This window comes from Sminthopsis crassicaudata, chromosome 5, assembly GCF_048593235.1.
Source record: "Sminthopsis crassicaudata isolate SCR6 chromosome 5, ASM4859323v1, whole genome shotgun sequence".
Taxonomy (NCBI): Eukaryota; Metazoa; Chordata; class Mammalia; order Dasyuromorphia; family Dasyuridae; genus Sminthopsis; species Sminthopsis crassicaudata.
The window spans coordinates 277,692,814-277,714,274 of NC_133621.1; the positions used below are offsets into that span (position 1 = coordinate 277,692,814).

The 21,461-nt window shown below is 38.7% G+C and overlaps 1 protein-coding gene across 1 annotated transcript; it reads right to left on the reverse strand.

Annotated features, from left to right (window-relative positions):
• Nucleotides 1-15,227: 15,227 nt before the first annotated feature.
• On the reverse strand, nt 15,228-18,153 carry BTG1 (BTG anti-proliferation factor 1). The gene is made up of 2 exons (XM_074271154.1): nt 17,693-18,153; nt 15,228-16,550 (listed from the first exon to the last, which is right to left on the reverse strand). Exons 1-2 carry the CDS (start codon nt 17,838-17,840, stop codon nt 16,183-16,185), a joined length of 516 nt encoding a protein of 171 aa, XP_074127255.1. The 5' UTR covers nt 17,841-18,153; the 3' UTR covers nt 15,228-16,182.
• Between the last annotated feature and the right edge of the window lie 3,308 nt (nt 18,154-21,461).

The window sequence follows — 21,461 nt, forward strand, 5'->3', positions numbered from 1 at the left end:
CTCTACTAGCCAATCTAGAATTCAGTGCAATAGAGTGACGTTATTCTATTGTTATTTAATAAATGACTAATGATCAAATGAACATGGTTGGGTTAATTATAAGTTTAATTATTGTCCCTAACTTAAGTAATCAGGGCATGAAATCAAGTCCTTTTCAAAGGAAGCCCAAAACATATATCCCTTGAGGGGTATATGTTTAAGTCACTGGAACAACTTCAGAAAGGAGTTATTTCTAAACCACTTTTTTTTTTTTTTAATGTGGTAGTGATGGTAATGGGGGAGGGATTGGATGGAATGAACAGAGAACAGGATCAAAACTCCAAAAGGAACCTATGTTTTGAGGGCAAATACATACCATAACAAAGAGCTCTAAAGTTAAGTCTCTTGTCCCTGAGTCTTGGGACTACTGGATATTAAATTCTCCCACAGAACAGGCTTCACTAATTATCACAACTTCCATTCTGATACAAAACTATGTTATGATCTCAAGGTTTGTTTTTTTTAATTTACAAATAATTTACAATTGTTAATATCACTTACCTTTTCCCTGTATGTTCCTAGAGAGAGAGGGAGACACAGACAGGGAGACAAAGACAGAAAGGAAGGGAAGGAAAAAAAGGGAGAGAGGAAATGACGAAAGAGAGGAAAGAAGGGGAAAAGGAAGGAAGAAAAAATGAGATAGTGAGAAAAGGAAAAAACAAAAAGAGGAAGGGAGTAAGAGAAAGAGGAAAAGAAAAGGAAAAAATTATCAAAAGCACTAATTGAAATTTTGAAAAATCTCCTTGAAAAGTGTCATAAAATATTATACAAGAGATGAACAAGTTAGCAAAACTCACATTCATTTGTCAGCATAGGTAATACTGGCTTCCATATTTGAGAGGGTTCAGGTTGCATTACCAAAAATACTAAAAGTTTATGATTATGCTAGAGAAATGTATATGAAAACATGAAATGTTGAGATCAATAATAGTTTCCCTTGTTTTATGTGGATTGCCAGAGCCAAAGAATTCTCCATCTAATTCCAGGCTAGTCTAGCATACTCTTCAAACTTGAAAGAAACTATAATGAAAGTTTTATCTTAAATAGCCTAAAGACCCTAATTAGTTATTAGTGGTCAAGCTCTTAATAATATGCAGTATTATTTCTTCAATATACCAATATTTTGTATTCTTAATTGAATATTCCAAAAAAAATAGCAGCCTACCTTTCTGTAGGATGTGGTTTAAAAAAAAAAAAAATTAAAAGTCAACAAGCATTTATTGAATGACTGCTATCTGCCAGCACCATGCTAAATATGCTGGGAAATATGAAATATGAAAGGTAATAAGAGAGCCTTTATTTTTGAAGAGAACCCAGTCTAATGGGGTGACAATAGGCAAAGACTTAGGTACAAATAGATAACAAGACAAACTGGAGATGATAATCAGAGGGAAAAAATAGAAAGGTGTCTTTATATATCATGAGTCACTTCTCGAGCACAAAAGTAATAGGATTTGAACACAGGTCCAGTCTTTTTTATTTTACGAAAGATGAGGAAAGAGGGAGGATTTGAATCTAGTTCTTTTTATTACATCAAGTCCAACATAATTATACCATGCCATGGTCCTTGGAATGACCTGAAACCATTGTGGACAGAAGAATAGCTTTTGCAATTATAAATGAGAGGTAAGTGGTACAGTAGATATAGTGTCAGGCCTGAAGTCAGCCTTGAACACTTACTAGTTGTGTAACCCTATGAAAGTCACTTCACCCTATGTGCCTCAGTTTCCTCATATGTAAAAAATGAACTGGAGAAGGTAAACCATTCCACCATTTTTACCAAGAAAACCCCAAATGAGGTCATGAAAAGTCAACAGAAACAAGGGATTATAAGAGATATTATTTAAAATTATGACCCCAAACTTCTCAAGGCACCTTGAGTAAATATTGGCCTTTCTTTGGTCAAAACTTTTAGGAACTAAAATGCTTGGGAATGGAACCATTGTCCTACCTGGGCATTACTCACTTAATATTCATTTCCTTATCAACCTTTTATCCTAACCATCTCTATCAAAGCTATTAGAAATAGCTAGTTAATATTTATTGGGAGAGGGGATTTTTTATTTTTATTTTTTTATTTTTTTGCTTTTAATAAACAAGGACAATTTTTTTTTCTATTTTCTGTTAACAAATGGCATCCAGGCTTCTTTAGTTTTGTATTGAGTGAGTTTAGATGACTGATAAACTTCTATACTCTCTAATATTAAATTCCCAAAGTCTCTACTTTACTTGGGCTTTGCTTAAAAAAAAAAAAAAAAAAAGTGCCAGGGGAAATTTTGCTCCAAGTATGGATGATTTTTCTATGGGTTGTGCTTTGTACCTATACTTTTTCTCCTTATAATAAAAATCATAATCACCAACCTGAGCCAACCTTTAAAGGAAAAAGAATATGTATCCTTAGAGGAAGAAGGTTTTTTACCATCTTGGAATAGGGAAATAAATATGCAAGATTCCTTGCTTTAATGCACAGTTGAGTCAATGAAAATATAAAACAGAAATACTTTACACATGAAATCTATTGGTCCATGGACTAGTGAAAAGGACATTGAATTTATCAGAAAAGTCATATGGGACAATGGGGAATCGCTTCAGCTTTCCAAAACCCTCAAATCAAGCCCATAAGCATTTGTTAAGCATTTATTATGTGTCAGGCACTAGTGCTAGCTAAATGCAACACAAAAAGTCATGACAATCCCTGCCCTCAAGAAGCTAGAAGTCCAATGAGGATAACATGCAAACAGTCCAACAACACAGTACAAACAATAGAGATTAGAGATGCACAAGAGAAGGAAGGCTTTAGCCTTAGTCACTCCACTCAGAAGTACTCCATTAACTAAAGGACTATCTAACAGTGGATTATTCTTATTTTTATAATTATCAAAAGCGCCTTTATTATTACAAAGATGCTCACAGCAGCATTAGTATAATTTGAAAGAAAAACACAAAGCAACTGATAGCAATGCAAATAAATATTCAGTCACAAATGGTTTAATAAAATGAGGCACCTCAACATATGAGAACATTTTAATGCCATTGAGAAGAACAAGTATAAAAAATATTAAGAAAAGTTGGATTGACTTTTCATGAAACAGTGCAAAGTAATAAAAAAAAAAAAAAGCCAAAAGAATGTTATGTAAAAGTTAATGAATGAATAAGTGAAGTATTCTGATGGAGCCAAAACTTGTTGAAAGTAGTAACATCTTAATTTAAAAAAAAAAAAAAAAAAAAAGTAAAATTAAATAAATGTAAAAATTCTTTTTTTAAGAATAAGTTTTGTTTTGTTTTACTATTTTCAACTACCCCTCTCTAATGAGACAATTTAACAAATTAAAAACAAATCCTTAGATAGTTATTAACATAATCCAGAAAAACAAATTCTTATCATTAGTCATATTCAATGTTTATATCTCTAGAATTAGATCTGCCACCTTTCTATCTCAATAGTATATTCCCTCTTCCCCATTTTTTTGGACTCTTGGCAAATTTTAAAGTCATTCAAGGTTGTTTTTTCCTATATTACCACTGTCAAAATTGTTTTCCTTAGCTTTAATCATTTCTTTTTAATATCGGCTTATAAAATTCTTTCCAGTTTCAATTAAAATCGTCTATTTCATCATTTCTTATGGTACAATAATATTCTATTACATTCATATGTTACAATTTGTTTAGCCATTCCCCAATAACCCATTTTTCCTAGTTTTTGGCTATAACACAAAGAGTGAGATACAAGTGTTTTTGTATATATAAATCATTCTCTTTTGGAGGTGTTGTTGAAGTATAGATCTTGGAATAGTAAAGCTATGTCAAAAGAAATGCAGAGCTGGATATTTTTTTTAAATCATAGAGCCAAAGCACTTTTCAGAATTTCTAAGCTCTATTCACGGCTCCATTAACAGTGCAGTAATATATCTATTTTCCTGCAGCCCAACCAATATTTTTCAATTTGTACTTATAACATTCTTTGTTAATCTGCTAAGTATGCACTAAACACTCAAACTCACTTTTATTTACATTTTTCTAATTATTATTAATTCAAAGCATTTCCTTATGTAATACTCAATCAAAAACTGCTAATAATTAAATAATTAGCAATTAAACACTCACAGCTTGGATCACTTCTCTAGAAACTGTCTATTCATATTTTTGACCATTTATCCATTGAAGATAAATTCTTTGCCTTACAAATTTTTCCAAATTTGAATCAGTTCTTTACATATGTTGGAAATGAAATTTTTATCAGAGAAATTTGCTTCAGAGTTTTTTCTTTAGTCACCTTTCTGCCTCCTAATTTTTACAACATTTGATTTGTGTGAATAACTATATTGAATCAAATGTCATATTACTTTAGTCATGAACACTTCCCCAATACTTAGATCAAAAAAGTTATTCCTCCAAGCTCTTCTGAGTTATTTATGATGTGACTTTTTATGTTTATGTGTTTGAGTTTAATCTCAATATATTGTGCAAACCAATGGTGTGAACCTAATTTCGGCAAGTCTGCTGTCCAGTTTTCCCAAGTTTCTTACAAAATAGTTTGTTTTTCCTGCAGTGACTGGGGTCTTTGGGTTTATCAAACATTACTGTTGGTTTCTGTATTTTATATACGTAATCTGTTCCACAGGCCTGTTTTTTTTCTTTTTTTTTTTTTTTTTTTTTAACCAGTACTAAAATCATGTTAATCATTGTCTTATAAGTGCAGTTTGAAATCTGGTGTTGATAGATCCCCTTCCTCCCACTTTTTTTTTTTTTTTCCATTGCTACTCTTGAGATTCTTGACCTTTTGTTGTTTGTTACCAATCTCCTGGGTGTGAAATGAAACCTTCAATAAATGAAAATGTCAAACGTAGGAGGAGCTGTGTGAGGACTGTAAAATTAAGACACTGTTCGTGGAACTGTGAATTGCTACATTCCTTCTGTCGAGACATTAAATTGTATGTAGCTTTATCTAGTCCATCCCCAGGCTCATACTCCAAAGAGACCAAAGACAAAGGAAAAACCTTATAAGCTTCTAAAGCAGTACTTTGGGTTTCAACAAATAACTGGAAATAAGATGATCAGTTGAAGAATGGCTGAACAAATTGTGATCTAGTACATACTAAGAAATTATATGAAGAATTCAGAGAAACTTGGAAGATTTGTATGAACTGATTCAGTATGAAAAGACAAGGAGAAAATGATCTATAATCCCACAATATAAACTATTTAGAAAGGTTTTTAAACCTATCTACACAATAACCAATCAAGACTTTGAAACACAAAAGATGAAATATGCTTTTTGCTTCTGAACAAAAGAGGTAGCTCCTAGGATGCAGGAGACAAATATTCAGAAATGGTCAATATGATGAATTTTTTGCTTGCTAGCAAAATAACTAGTATTTAGCATTGCATTATATAGTCAGTTCTCATCATTTGCATCAGTTATGTTCAATAAAGTCACCTTGTGAACACTAAATTAGCAAATACTGAACCAACTCTCTTAAGGTAAATACAGGGTTAGGTTCCTCCCAGCCTCTTAGTCACAACATTTACTTAAGGACTTTCCTGAGAGGCATCACATACAGATCAAAAAATTTCCTTTTCCTTTTTCTACATGTAGGATATTGTTGATCCATTAACATTGAACTCATGGCCAACAGCACTCTAACTCATGCTTGAATGAAGCTTATCTAACCCAAGACACATTAAAGCCTTCTTGTGATTGGTACAAGAACAGACAAGAGATTAGATAGTACTTCAATTCTACACTTTTGGGGTCAATTTAAATAGCCAAATTATCAAGAAAAAAAGCACAAAAACAAGAAAAACAAATCTGGCATTAAATACTAGAGAAAAAAAGAGGGGCACTGGCTTACAGAATGATAGTTGAAGCAAGGAGGCAGGGGGTCACTCTTAGCATGTCCTAGTATGATCCTGGGGGTTGATTTAGAGGTTACAAATAAATTTTTATGAGTAAGCGAATCCTCAAATACAAAATCTGAATGATAAGGATTAACTGTACTTTGGTAAAGTAGGTATTCATCTAATCTTGCTCAATTTAATTTATCTCTGGACTGGAGGCAGAGACTACTGATTTAAAACAGAACTTTGAAAAGAAAGGAAATCTACCTTGATCCATCACTTGCAAATCATCCTCTTTTCTCTAATATATTACATGCACTTTAATGGTAGTTCTACTTTTAAGCATTAAGGGATTGGTAAAGAATGGGACAAATGTTGGCTCCAGCTTCTAGCAGTGTGACCACAAGCTTTGGCATAAATCCAGGTGGGTCCCATCACCAGATGAAGTGAGAATCTCAATGCAAATTAAAGTCATTTTCCCATATCTCCACTCCTTCTTCCCATCATTTAATAGGGAAATAATCAAGTGAAAAGGGGATTGAGGGGGAAGTAGATGATGAAAAACCAATACGCTATTAGAGTATCTCTTTCAATGAAGTTTAAGCCTTGGAACTATATATATCTGGCAATTCTTAAGTCAGTCAAGTGATTGGATGATTCAGGGATTTAGGATATGACTCAGACTTTACTATTCATTTTAGGATAAAAATCATAGGGAAAATGGGCAGGGATACACATTAGTAACTACTAAATCATGACTAGTTGAAAAGTAATGGTTTCATCTTGTAATAATTTGTTTCTTGTTTAAACTAACTATTGCCACATGCTTTGCAGTCAAAAGTAGGTGATAAACAGTGTTTGTGTGTGTTGAGGAAGTGATACTGAAAAGAGCAACTTCATTTTAATCTGGGACCTAACTTTCTTTGGATATTGATTAGTCAATTGATAAGAAATCAAATAATTTTCAGGAGGGTAAGAATGGAATATACATAATTAAACCAAATTGTGAAACTAGCATAAAACTTCTAGTTTGTCAAACACACAAAGAGGAAACATAAAACAGCAAAATATATACAGATTTATGTGAATTGAAATCTATTCAGTGATTAAAAAAAACAAACAAACCTCAATCTTGAGAGTTAATTACACTACAGTTTTCAAGATTAAGGAATTTTTTATCAAACATGGCCACTTCATAACTTATTACCCAACTTGAATGACCTAACAAAATGATTCTCAAGTTTTATTTATGTAGCTTTCCATTGTTCTTGAATAATTAGGGAGTGTCCAATCCAAGTGACCTTCTTTGTAGATGCTCTTCTATGGACACCCTACTATCAAATAACAATAACCAACATAACTGGATCTTTGTCAAGTTTACAAAGGCTTCACATAACATTCTCATTTGAGTCTCGCAACTATAAAGGGAAATAGTGATTATTCCCATTTTATAGATAAGAAAATTGAGAGAATAAATGATCTAGGGGTAGCTAGATGGTATTGTGGAGAGAGCACCAGCCTTGGAGTCAGGAGAATTTGAATTCAAATCAGACTGCGGACATTTAACACTTATAGCTGTGTGATCCTGGGCAAGTCACTTAACCTCAAATACCACACACACACACACACACACACACACACACACACACACACACACACACACAAATTAGAAATGGAAATGATCCATATGGAGAGCTTCCCAAACAGAATTCAAAACAAATCATTCCAAGTCAAGCAGGAAATACTTCATGGTCTCTGAATAATTACCGAAGACCATTCCACTCAAAATTTTTGTTTAAATGAGTTATATGTATATATGTGTGTATGTGTGTCTATATTTATGTTTATAAACTTACATACACACACACACACACATCTGGACTGTAACTTGAAAGTCACTGCTTCAAATTTAGTATTTTGTTTTGTTTGCCAAAAAACTAGTGAATCTTTTTTATGCTCTATTTTTAACCCAACAAAAATGTCACAATCCTTTTTTGGGGAGGAGGAGAATACAACACTGAGATTCCATTATTACAAAGCATCCTTGGTGAGAGACTATTCCAGATCAGCAACAGATCAACAAATTAGAAATCTCTCTATCCAACTATAAAATAGGTTATCTTGGATAAGCCTTCAGAGGAAGAGGAAACTTGAAGAGGAAATCCAAATCTTCAGCCTAGAATACTGAGTCACTCACCCTTCTGAACCCCATAGGTGATGCTGTTGTGTTACTGCTTCAAGGGGCATCCCAAGAAATAGTGGAAGTCCAGCCACAGCTTCCATTATCTGAAACCTATCCTAATTGATCTCCCAAGCTCTTATTCTTAGATCACTGAATCAATCATCCTAGTGGCACACTGACCGATTAATTTACGGGGATATATCCAACTACACACAGAGACCAAACCACACAAGTTGAACAGTGATAAAAAGAATCTTCCACTGAAGATATCAGAAAGAGTCAAAAGAAAATTTGTGCCTCCCCAACTCTTTTAAGTGCAAATAGGCCCTTTGCTTTCTATACTGCAAAATAAATTAGCATGGGAACAGCCAGATGAATATCTACTGCATTGAAGTATTTAGCTGTATTCTAAATGGAAGCTATTCCAGGAGATTATCTTTAGATTTAAAAAAAAAAAAAAAAAAGGATCAGAGTCAAAACTGGGGGGAAAAAATACCCCATGATCACTGACTCACTCATGACTAGGGAAAACCAAGGTTCATTATATTATTGATGCAAGTAAATGTTGCATCAGGTTACATCAGAAGATGAAACTAAAGCCAGACTGATAATGTACAGGGAAGGAAAGAGCTCTTTCTTTTCCACAAAGAAAAGTGGCTAGATCACTCCAGATTTTGAGATCACATAACTAATGACTCAGTTCTGCTGCATTGTTTGAAAAACCCTTAAGAGTTACTGTGTGCTAAAAATTCTACCCAAACATGAGCTAGATAGAAGCTGAGGGATACTGAGTGAAATCATCAGTTTATGTTGGAACAAAGGCTGAGTGTGCATCACCTTCTCAACTTAAAGGTTTCTTCATTCTAGATACTGGAAGTAATACAACCATGAAACACTTTGGTTTAAGGGAAAAGCTCAATTCTAAAAGGTTAGGAAAAAACCAAGTGGAAAACTCCTAACAGAAATTGACAAGTACTTAATTCTCCTTGACACTCCATCTCAAAATAGGTATTCTTGCTTGTATACATTTGGATTTGGTCTGAATCTGCAGATTTCATTATTGCCTGGGAGTTCCCACTAAGTTACCAGTTTGGCAGGAATTTAGAGAAGTTATGACTTATTCATGACACACACAGTTAATATGGTTAAGAGACTGGACTTAAATCCAATTCATTCTACTAAGATTTGCACCCTTCTCAGATACAAAGGGTCACATTGTAAAAAAGCCATTTAAGTGTTTTAAAATTTATTTCTAAAAGAGAGAGGTATAATTTCAGGCTCACTAAACTGTTATCACAGTCACTGTGACAAAGCAGGGCTTTGACTCTCAAATAATGGAGTCAAATGACTCTCAAATGCACTGACTTGTAATCTAAGAGAGGGAGCCAAGTCCTCAGGCATCTTACTGTGTTTTAGAAAGCACTTCAGGACCAAACAGTTGGGCTCTGTACATGATATGAGGCAAAGAGGGATGGATCTGGGGTCTAATACCTAGTTTCCAGCCCTGGATTTACTTATTTCAGCTATGGAGCACTTCTTTTGGCCTCAGTTTCCTATTCTGTAAACATGATGGGGTTGGACTACATGACTTCTAATAGATTCCACAAAGCATATCCTGTTATGGGAAATTTTAAAAGGAATATAAACGGTGTATCTGCTGTCTGAACTGTCTTTGATGTGAAAGAGACAGCCAAATGACTATCCTTTTAATAATCTGGTGGCCTTATTAATAAAATGATCAAATTACTCAGAAACTATGTCTCTTGATCCTTTTTAATCATCACAATAATACATAGTTTTGTGTGTGTGCCTGGGATTGGGGAGATGAAAATGGAAGGCAGGAGTCCGAAGTCTTGGTAATAGAAAGTTTGATGATAACCTAATGGTAACTTGAAGTTAAGAGATTCAAGATACTGATAACATACTTTTCAACAAAGTAGAGTGAATGACTTGGCTTGTAATTTACAGTCTTTTCCAACATCCTTCCAAACCCAAGTATAAATCTGATCCTGACTACCATTCTCTCCCTCTTCCCATGGGGACTACAGCTAAAATTAAAACACAAACATCTAGGTGATACCTCCTGATTAAATATAATCACTAAAATCTTTGTTAAAATATTGCATATGCTGAATCAAATTTGTAAACATTAAATTTTTGCTTATAAAGTACTTACAATTACTTTTTAAATATTAATATTAAACAACCCAAAGTTAATAAAAACCAGTGGAAAACACTAAGGACCTTTGAAATTTGGAGGCAGTAGGCCATGCTCACCAAAATACATACATATATGCATTCACACTCATTGAAAAGACAACTAGTTCTGGAGACTTAAAGACCTGAGTCCAAATTCTGATGTTATTTCCAGATCTTCCTGAGGTCCCTTTCAGCTTTATATCTACCATCCCATTCAAATGCATTTCCTCCTAGGTGAAAATAGTCTAATCAAAATACAAGTAAATGCTTATGTGGAAGTTAACAATAATTAATTCTGAATCCTATACAAGTAGATTAAATAAAGGTGGCAAAAGAGAAGAAAAGCACTTCCCTCAGAGTTTATATTTGTATGGCACTTATGATTTAATTTAAGGTCTTTTATAAGCTCTGTCATCTGGTCTCAGAAAATACAGAAGATCTTGCCAAGAAGTTCCAAAAAGAACTACAGTCCTAGATGATCATTACTTAGCTTAGTCATCACTATTAGGTTTTTTGCTTTTGCTTTTTTTTAAATTCTAGGACAGATTCATCTGCAAACAGTTTAAGTCCAGTTAAAAGAAATCAATTGGATGTTCATGAGCTTCTGGTTTTTAACACTTGTCACTGGAGGAGGGAAGCATATTGTTTTGGAAAAATACTATATTCAAAAACTGCTCATTTAATCCCTGACCAGTTACTGGCAGCTTAAAATTTATAAAAACTTAAACCTATGTGCATATACCTGTGCCTCATTTTGCTTTGGAAAATTGTATGAAGTCAGAAATATAAGAGACCTATTAAATATTAGATAGTGGTAATCTTAGCATTTCTTGAAATAACCTCCATTTGTGCCTGGTCACTTATAAGGATATGTTTTGACTCACTAAATCAGGTAGAGCTGGTTCTTTCCAGCTTAATAGTGGTTCCTATTGTGATGCTAGGTAATTGTGAGAGCTAATTATGCCTCTTTCTAAACCACTACTTAAAATAGCAAAGACCAAATGGACTTTACAGCTCCAAAGTGTAAGTTTGTCAATTAAGTTTATAACCAGGAAATGCTATTTACTACATTCCACATCCCTTGCCTTTTAACAACTTTGTTTTAGGTACAGGTTTTCTGTCACCATCTCCCAGACCAAATTCTAAAGTTATAAATCTTCATAATATAATCACTGTGGGATCTACTGCATTAAGTTCAGCACAGGTTTAGCCCCAGATTCATGAAGTTAATATATAAAAAGGGCTCCATTCTATGAGTGGTTCACAAACTTCCTGCCAAGGAATTTTTGTTGGCAGAACATCACCATTCAATGTTGTCAACCTATCTCCTCCCCACCCTCTCTGTCCTATGTCCTACCACCCAACATCCATTTAATGTTGTCAACCTATCTCCTTCCCACCCTCTCTGTCCTACCACCACCTATTTTCCTCTTCATCTTTCACACCTACAGTCTCCCACTGAGATAATTCCCCCCCCATTCTTCTATTGTCACCTCCAATCACTCTGTTGGCAGCTTCTTCTGGTTCTAAGCATCCTTTTGTGCCCACCAAAGCAGAAGCTTCGATTATTCCAAAGCTCCAGCCTCTTCCAATTACACAACTGTGGTATTTTCCAGAAAACTTACAATTAAAATTAAAGCAAAGAGGTGGATCTAGAAATTAGGGCATTAAACTAAGTCCTTTTTGAAGTTTTAAACTCCAAAATATTTGAGGTGAAAGATTGCTGAAAACATTCCTATCCTTTACAATTCCCATGGTAATTCTTTCATCTCAGAGTAGACCAAAAAACTTATAAAATTAAAGCACTGTGAAAGTTATTATGTTAATTATACCTCCTACAGTCTGCTAAGGAAAAATGAAATCAGTACCATTTACAAAGCATTTACCAAGACCTAGCTTTTAATAATAAAAAAAAAACTGTAAGCTAGCAAACATCCTGTTTTTATAATGTTCATTTTATGCAACCATTATTGATAGAAGTGAAAAGGTGGGTGACTGAATTCCTATATTCACTCTTTAGTTTTAGTTGCAGTCTGCTTATTCAATTTCAGAAGGTAAAACACGGGTCTAAAACCCAAAAGGAAAAATTGATCCTAGAAGTTATCTTCAAAACATATTTACAAAAGGTTTTGAGCAACCAAGGATCTGTAATTTTCAAGGTGAAAATAATACAATCCCCCAACAGCATCATATGAGAGAGAGAGCGAGCACTTTTTTGTTGATACTCCCACCACTAAGTGACCTTGGGTTACCTTCCTGTCTCTGGTAGTCTCTTTTTGTTTTAAATCTAGGGTGTTGTATATTAAATTTGAGGGATCTAGTGCTTAAGGAAAAGCTGACATCTGCAGACTGGCTATTTTAAGATCTATGAAAAGTCAGCTTTCTTTACAGTCTAGAAATATGACTTTTGCAAAGCTGGTGTTCCATACACCAATCATGGTCCCTCAGGACAAGTCAAGCTCTCTTTTCCTTGGTGCTCCAGAGACCATCTGATTTAAGTAGGGGTGACAGTCACTGAGGCAGACACAAAAAGTCAGTTTCAATAGGCACTATCATTGCCATCAGCTACATTATATCCCTGCCCTGGATTAAGAAAACCAATGGGTAGAATGAAAGGGCAGGAACATTTGTAAGCACCCCTGAAACAGAGGAATCCTAGAAACCATTTGTTTCAACATTAAAAGGGAAACATAAAAACTACTTCTGTCAAGTGAAAATCAAAAAAAGCCCCTTCTCCAAGCCACCAGGGAAAATGTTTGATTTTGACCATTCATTCCCCATTAACTGAAATGCTCATGCCCATTCACTATTTTTCAGTTGCTTACACTTTACTGAGATCTGAAGAAGCGATTTGTACAACTAAGCAGTATGTGCTCTTTCCAACTTAATACTACAAAAATTTCAAGCCATGGCAGAATCGTATTTTCTGTGTAAATACAGCAAAGGGAGAAACTTAGTGGTTAATTTGCCACATGATTTTAAAAAAATTACTCCAGCTCTGCTCTGGTACCATAAAGAAGAAAAATAAAGGCCCTCAGCAGTTGGAGGCAAAGAAAATGTCTTTTTACAAGCAGCTAAAGATTTGCATAATGTGGTTGGGGAGAAAAGCACCACTGAGAAAATCTGTGCCAATAACTAACTTATCAAACTGCTTCAAGCTGTAACTAATACATTACAGATTAAACCATTAGTAACCTTTAAGTTATCGATCTTAATAGTTGTTCTTAAGCTTTACTTAGTCTTTAACTTGTTTAAGTGCAAGCACCTCTGTGCATAAAAATGCTGTTTCTGAATAACATTTGCCACAAAGAAGTTGCAGACAATAGTTACCAATCTACCTACACTTCTATTTGCTTGCCTGTTTGAGGAATGAACAAAGCCATCACTGCTAACAAATACAGACTACTCAGAGAGGCTTTAAAGCTGTTCAAAATAAATTATTCTGGTTGTGCTTATATAGTTATAGAAAAAAATTAGGTTAAGACCTGACAAAATTATATTGCAAGAGACTTCAATGTGGGTCTTCAAACGACAAGAGTAAATATTGAAATTGTAAAACTTGATCTGAGTTAACATGGAAACTACTCATGCCACTGAAAATTTGGGCTCCTGAATTTGAGGGCATTTCACATCAATTGGGTCATGCTGTCTCATTGAAACTTAATGCCAAAGTTATCTAGTTTCAAAGTTTATTTAACACGTAAGCAGGTAACAAGGTTAATATAGTGTGGGGACCAGTATAAAAACCATAGAGGTTTAGTCAAATTTCACCTTGAACATATAAAAGCCCATGTTTGAAGAAAACAGCTGGTGGGTAAATGAAATAATTGAGATGCACCCTATTGACCAGAAGACCTATGTTCACCAAATGCACATTAAAACTTCACTTTGTAGAGTTAAAAGCAATTCATACTAAAGCTTGAGGATCTGGGCCTTTCTCAGATTAACAGCAGAGGATTGTTTGGATTCTGAACATAGGTACAGCTGAATAAACTTTCATATTATATGCAGCTAAGCAATTCACTACCACCATCTACCATGTCTGAACTGGGTAGCAGCAATGTCTCCAAATTGTGACTCACTTAATAAAATTCTAAGGTGACCCATTTAAAATGTGTTCGTTTTTATAGATTTTTGCAGTAAATACTTCTATTGGAAATGTTAGCCCTGTCCAAATACATAATGATTAATCTTGGGCATTTTACTGTGAAACTTATCAGTCCTTCTTAAGAAGTGCTTTTGTTCTTCTTTAATCATAGAATTACCAAGACTATTATATGGTTAGTGGAACAAACACCACTGTCTGCAGTCTCAATGGTCAAAGTCCATAGAAAATGATCTGAAATAAAGTCTGAAAATGGAGTCTTCCATTATGTAGACAATTATTTCACTTTGGGAGAAATAAAAAATTTAGAAAACATACCTTTTGTTGAAATCCAGCTTAAGTGTTTTTTTTTTTTCTAACTGTCTTGCGTCTGATGAAGTGAAAAGCAACCAATCTTTCTGTAGAAGTGATTAGTCTGCTCATTAAGACTATGGGACACTGATCCCAGGACTTTCTATTTGAGCAAGGCATTCCATCAGGGACAAACTGTGAGCTTTTCAAAGGTGGGTCAGAATGGACATTTTATGTTATGTCTTCAATTCGACAGGAAATCATTGAAATTTAATCCTCTGGGTTTATTATGAGTCATCTCTGGTAGCACATTTACTTCTTTCCCTCATCCTCATCTTGTGGAATTACTAGCCCCTTGAGTTAAGTTTCCATAGAGTTTAATAAATCAAACATGCAACACCACCGTGTTTTCCCTAGACTTCCCAAATATTTCTGCCCCAGAAGTCTTCATTAATCCATGTCTTTATCAAATGTTTCCCAGCATAACCTGTGTGCCACATTCACATTTCCTTTTTAATAGTCTAACATGTGAGAAAGTTTAGCTGTTCCTATGTAATCATGACAAGAGATTAATTAAAATGCCAAGATAGGAAACAATTTATTATAGAGAGAAGAAAAATTTCTCATCCAAAATATAGAAATCTGTACAACTTTGCCACAATCAATATACATGAACTGTACAAATTTACACCAGTTCATAATTTACCAAATAAAAGATGACTAACAAAGTTCACAAAATAGATGGTGGTTTGTGGAAAAGACTTTTACCCAATTAAGTACAAGGAAAATTACAAACCAGACCTCCACTTTCTAAAAATAAGAAGTTTACTCAGTCTTAGAAAACTACAAGCTAGCAAATGTACAGAGAGCTGGCTGGTGCTAACACCACAGTTCAGACAGTGTCTTTATAAGGTCTTTTTAAAGCCTGTTGCCATGGCAGATTCTGGTCACTTGCTACTTCCAAGGCCAAAAACACAATACAAGGTCTGACCATTTTCCCAGGTCATGCTTACTCTAGTTTATTGTCTTATGTACATTTATACATACTGTGAAGTAAGTGCTAGGTAAAAGTCTGTCATACAATTTCCAGTACTACCATGTTTAAAACATTCAGCTTTGCTACTGAGCTGCCAAAAGGGTTAACTAGAACAATTTTTAAATGTAATAGTGCAAATTTACTCCGCAAGATCTACTGCAGAGAAAGATTCTTTATAAATACAGATTTGGGTTGAAGGGACTGATGTAGAAATTAAGTAAAATGTCTGGGAGAAACCAAAACCACCTTAGGACCTCACTCCCTAGCAAAGAAAGTGATCATTGACTTGGACTCACAGGCTATTAAATCACTGAAAGGTACTGTCCAAACTATGGCACTGTCACTTAAAAAAATTTACCACTCTATCTTGTGCCAGATCTTCACAGCTGTGACATGGTTTAAATTCCATAATCCATCCCCAAGAGGAGCCCACCCAAAGCAAAAATCAAATTTATCCATCCATTATAAGATGATCCATCCATAGACTATATCTTAACCTGATACAGTCATCATATTGTAGTTTTTGGAAGGGCTAGTTCTGCCCAAGAGAAGTTCCTCCTTACAGCTGATTCTGCTGTCTACCATTTGCATGTTGTTGCTATTCTGAGTGCTACCTCCTGCTGGCGAGGCTTCGTACAACACACAGATCGAGCCATCCTCTCCGATACGGTAAGACACTTCATAAGGGTCCACCCAGAGTGTGAGTTCGCTTGGAAGAAGCCGGAACAGCTCCTGACTGCTCAGTCCAATCCGCTGTGCGGCCTGTCCGATCAGAGGATCCATTTTATGGTTGATGCGAATACAACGGTAACCTGATCCCTTGCAGGGTTTTTCTGGGAACCAGTGATGTTTATAATGTTCTATAAAAGAAAGGAAGCATAGAGAGAGACAATGCTTAGATGTCATAATTAACTCGGGATGGATCGCTACTGCCGCGCTCCGCTCCGGTCTTCTCTTCCCTCCTCCAGAGCTGTGCCTATTTCGGGAGAGACACTGAAAAGAATCAGACTGAGAGTTACCAGCTTAAGATCGCTTCCGCAGAGGTGGACCCCACAAAAGAGCGGCTGGGGGCTTGGACTCCGAACTGGGAGCCAGGCTCACTTCCTCCTACCCCACCCCTGCGGTGTTTACTTTCCCCACCCCACCCGAATTACACACACAATAGGGTTTGTGGCTCTGGAAGGAGGCGCACGCTACGGGACTAACTCAGGAAAGGCACAAGCACCCACAAAATGCCTTGGGATTAGAGCACTTAGACCCTTTTCTCTTTTCACGTCCCGGATGGCGTGGGTTACTGCGGACACGGGAAGATCGGGGCTTCAGGGGGCCCCAGAAGCAAACCCCACCAGCCAGGCAAAAACAACAACGGTTGGGGAGGGGGTGGAGAACCAGAGAGAAGCGCCTCCTTTGTGTTCCCCCCATTACACCATACAAAGGGGTGGGCGCTGCTCCTGTGAAGCTTTTTTTCTTACTTTTTACCTCCATTTTTCCTCCCAAGGGGAACAAGCACAGCTTTAGTGAAAGGGAGGAGCAGGACCGTGGTGGGCACCCAAGGGAGGTGGGATCAATACTTGGGGTAAGTGGGGGTAGGGAGGGAGGGACCCGCCGTTATCGGTCAGGATGGGGGAGGGGCAGAAACGATCTCTGCGCGCCCAAGAGACTCCCTCCTCCCCACTCCCCAAAGACCCCCTTTGTCCCAAAGTCTCTCCATCCCTAGACTTCCAAGTCCCGGGCTATCTTCCTCCCGGAAGAGCTCAGTTTCCAGGGGCTCCACTTTCTCCAAAGACTGCTTTTGTCGCGGAGGGCTCTCCCTCCCCGAGGACTCCTCTTGTCCCGGGACGTCCCCCTTTGACAGAGACCCCTGTTGTCTCCCCCAGGACCCCTCCCGTCCAGAGGGGGAGCTTCCCCTCCCCCCTCTTCCGTTACCAACGGCCCCACGGCGGAGTGGGGGATGGGAGGGTCCCCAGCAGCGCCCGCGCCCCCGCCCCCAACGGCCGCTCACCTGCCAGCAGCTCCTGCAGGCTCTGGCTGAAGGTCTGCAGCTGCCGCTCGCTCGTGAGCCCCTTGGTGCGGAGGAACTTGGAGATGAAGGCCACGGCGGCGGCGATCTCGCGGATCATGGTGGCGGCCCGGCTGTAGAAGGGATGCATGGGGGCGGCGGGCGGGGGCCGGCCAGCCAGCGCCGGGGCGAGGCGGGGGAGCGGCGGCGGGCGGGGGGCTCCGCGGTCCCGGCCCGGGCGCCGACTTTTTTTTTTCCTCTTTTTTTGTAGTAAAAAAAAAAAGTTATTTTTTTTAAGGGGCGGCGGGAGAGGAGGGAGAGGAGGAAGAGGAGGAGGGAGGAGGAGAGCGGCGAAGGCCTGTTCACATCGCTCGAGCCCCCTCGGCCGCCTCCGCCTCCTGCTCCGCAGCGACCGCGGATCCCAGCACCTGCATTTCCAGCTCCGACGGGCGAAGAGAGGCGGCCGCCGGGCTCCCCTTCTTATAGGCCCACGGAACGGAAGTGGCGTCGCCGGGAGGGGAGGGGGCCGCCCGCCAATCCGGCGATCGCACCATTGTGACGGAAGCAGGTTCGGAGAGGGAGGGGAGAAAGGGGCGGGGACGAGAGGCGGGGAAGAGAGGGAGGGAGGAGGAAGAGGAGGAGCTGACGTCACCCGCTTGTAAACAAATAAAGCCTGAGTTGGTGCTAGTCCGAGAGCCGGCGGCGCTGGAGTGGGAAAGGGGGAGCGCGTGCTGAGGCTCCGCCCCCTCTCACCCAGGCTCCGCCCCCTCTCATCCAGGCTCCGCCCCCTGCTCCTGCTAGTGTTGGGATGCTCCGGGCTCTCGGGCTGGGACTGGCCTGCTCCGGATGCGGGGATAACCGCGGCTCGGCAAGCCCGAACTCCGCCGGAGCCTCTAGCTGCCGCCCCTGTCCGGCTAGTGGAGGGCTGCTCAGCAGAGCCACAAGAGCGCGGGGACCAGAAATGGGGGTCGGTGGTGGTGGTCGGTGGTCTCTCCTTTCAGGGGGCTAGCGTAGCGTAGTGAATAAGTCCGAGAGCGTGTGTGTGTGTATTTATGTCTTTGCGTGCATGCGTGTGTATGTGAACTAGCGCAGTAATAACCGATCGTGAATAAAGTCCCGGTGTGTGTGCGAGCGTGTTGTCTGCGTGTGCGTGTGCATGTGGGAATGTGTGCGCGTGCATGCGGGGCTGGGAGTGCGTGTGCTGGTGCTGCAACCTAGCATGAATAATAAAATCTGGGGATGTGGGAGCGTGTCTTTGTGTGCTCGTGCATGCAGGGATGTGTGTACCAGCGCTTGTAACTCACCGCGAATAAAGTCCGGGTGTGTGCGTGTGCATTGTGAGGGCACGCGCGTGAGTGTGCGCGTGCCTGCGGGCTGTGTGAGCGCTGTGACATGCCGTGAATAAAGTCCGGGTCTCTGTGTCTGCGTATGTGTGTGTGTGTATGCGCGCGCGTGCGCGTGCATGCGGCAGTGCATGAGTGCATGCATGAGGGCGAATGTGGGCATACATGCGTGTGTGTGTGTGTGTGCGAAGTTGAAATTGCAAGTTTACCAAATGCCTCCCCGGAGCGTTCGAGAAGAAACGGCCAATACCTGAGCAAAGAGCATTTCTCTCCCAGGTTAGCCATAAGTCTTTCAGAAAAGACATTTCCTCAACTTCCGAGAAGGTGAGAATAAGTGAGTGAACCGTGCACCGAAGGAAAACAGGCGCAATTTGCGTAGAAAAAGCGGAGCTAATGAAGAGTGCAGCCTTTCTGGATTAAAATGGTGCGCGAGCTTTCGGTTACCTCCGTCAGCAACAACTACAACAACAACTCCGGGGCGGGGAGGGAGGGGCCCTGACTGTTTTGAAGTCACTTTTGGAAGCGAGCGAACCAGGCGTCCGGATTCTGCTGGTGAAACTGCCCTGCAGAACTCGAGAACCACCAAGCCACGGAACTATTGTTCTCTGCTAACTAGGGAAATGGCTTAAGGAGATGGATTCGATCTTCCAGGGGAGACTTAACCTGAGCACCGTAAGGGAGAGAGTGGGGGTGGGGAGGAATGGAGATGAGAGGAGTAGGCTGATGGAGGAAGCTGGAAGAATGCATTGCATTCCCGGCAGACGGGGGAAAGAACGTACGATTTCTCTCTCTGAGTTTAGGTGGTCGTCAGTCCCGCAGAACAAAACGCTTTGTGATTTTTTTTCCCCAGCTAAACAAAAAACTGTACCGTAACCAAGGAGAAAAAGAATGGGTGATCACTTACACAGTGCACACACACTCAATTTCATTTTCTATTTATAAATTGATGTAATTTACTTAGTAAACATTAAATCTCTAGTACAACATTGTCAATTTCTAGGAAAGGATTTAAATGAGTAAGAACTTGGTTTCAACAAACAGGCCCATATTTCCTTGGGACAAAGGACTAGGATGACATGGTTAGTCAGAAGCAGTTTGTCCTGTAGCTTAAATGCACACAATGTTTTATCCTTAAAATTTCCAGATGGAAGGCTTGGTTTTAAATGCCACTTTTGATACTGTCTGTGACCTTGAGCGGGGCTTCAGTTACCTCATCTGTTAAATCAATGACCGGGCTACACAAGACTTTTTAGGGTCCCTTCTAACTGTACTGCCATGGAACTCTATGCATGTGGTCATCATATTTACATTAAATCGTCTATCATCTTATTGTTCCTCAGAGTCAAGAAGACAATTGTTTCATAATCGAGATCCCTGCCATTGAAAACATAATTTCTCTCCCCAGTTACTTACCTGGAAAATTGAAAGAGTTACATAAGAGATAAATCTAAATAAAGAATGTGAAAGAAAAAATATATATATAAGTGTCAAAGATCACGCCCCTTAGAGTAGTTCCTAATTTGGTAAAATTATATACATTTCCCAGAAATCTAATGATGAGCTACAACCCAGTGGGGGAGGGGAACAAAAGAGGAGGGAGAGTAAAATGCAAGTGTTTCGCCTTAGCTTTTAAATTTAAAAGAAATGTTAGTACGATAGCTTTGTCATTTGATATTACTTTTTAAAAGATCTCCAAATAAATTTCTAGCATCCAAAAATCCCTTGCCATACATGCAGAATTTCACAGGAGAATAAACTGTTTTTTAAAAAAATTCAACTTTGAAAATAAAAAGCAGATACTGGGTTTCACCAGAGATGGTGCTCCAAACAGCTCTGGGGGAGAACTCTGTGAAAGTGAACTGCAGGATTAAAAATTGGAATTTCAAAGGGCAGCGGAGATGGGAAGATTTACCCTTCTGTCCTGAATGACAAAGACAAAGCTACTTCTGAAGAATACATCCAAGCTGGGTAATGGTGATTTTCCCTCTTCTATAGCTACAGAAAAAGTGAAAAGTAAATCATTCTTTGGTTTTTATTTGGGTGCACAGCCCAAACTGCTAGTTTTCTTCACATACACGTACTCATATTAAATCTCTTGTTTGCAGTTTGCCAAGTGGAAAAGGGGGTTAGCCTTGTGTTTCCATCCCCAAACTGGAAGGGAGTAAATATCTAAGGAGGTGGGGGAAATAGTGGAGGGAGATGTGAGTAATTGTGTATTTATGACTTCCATAGCAATGAAAAATGAACAGATAGTCACACCAATTCTGCATGTGTGGGTAAAGGCTCTTAGGACTGGATTGCATATCAAATGGAAATAAAATGCCTGTCAATGCAGATTTAGGTAACATGGTTTGGTCCTCGGAGTCTTATAACCTCCTTGGAATGCTGACATCTCCGGAATACTAGGGAAAGATTTGTGATTGAATGCA

Excerpts from the sequence above, each read along its gene's own strand:
- BTG1 (XM_074271154.1), bottom strand. The coding sequence starts at position 17,840 with ATGCATCCCTTCTACAGCCGGGCCGCCACCATGATCCGCGAGATCGCC. Across the intron at positions 16,551-17,692 it reads CCTGCAGGAGCTGCTGGCAG|AACATTATAAACATCACTGG; the intron begins GTGAGCGGCCGT and ends TTTCTTTTATAG.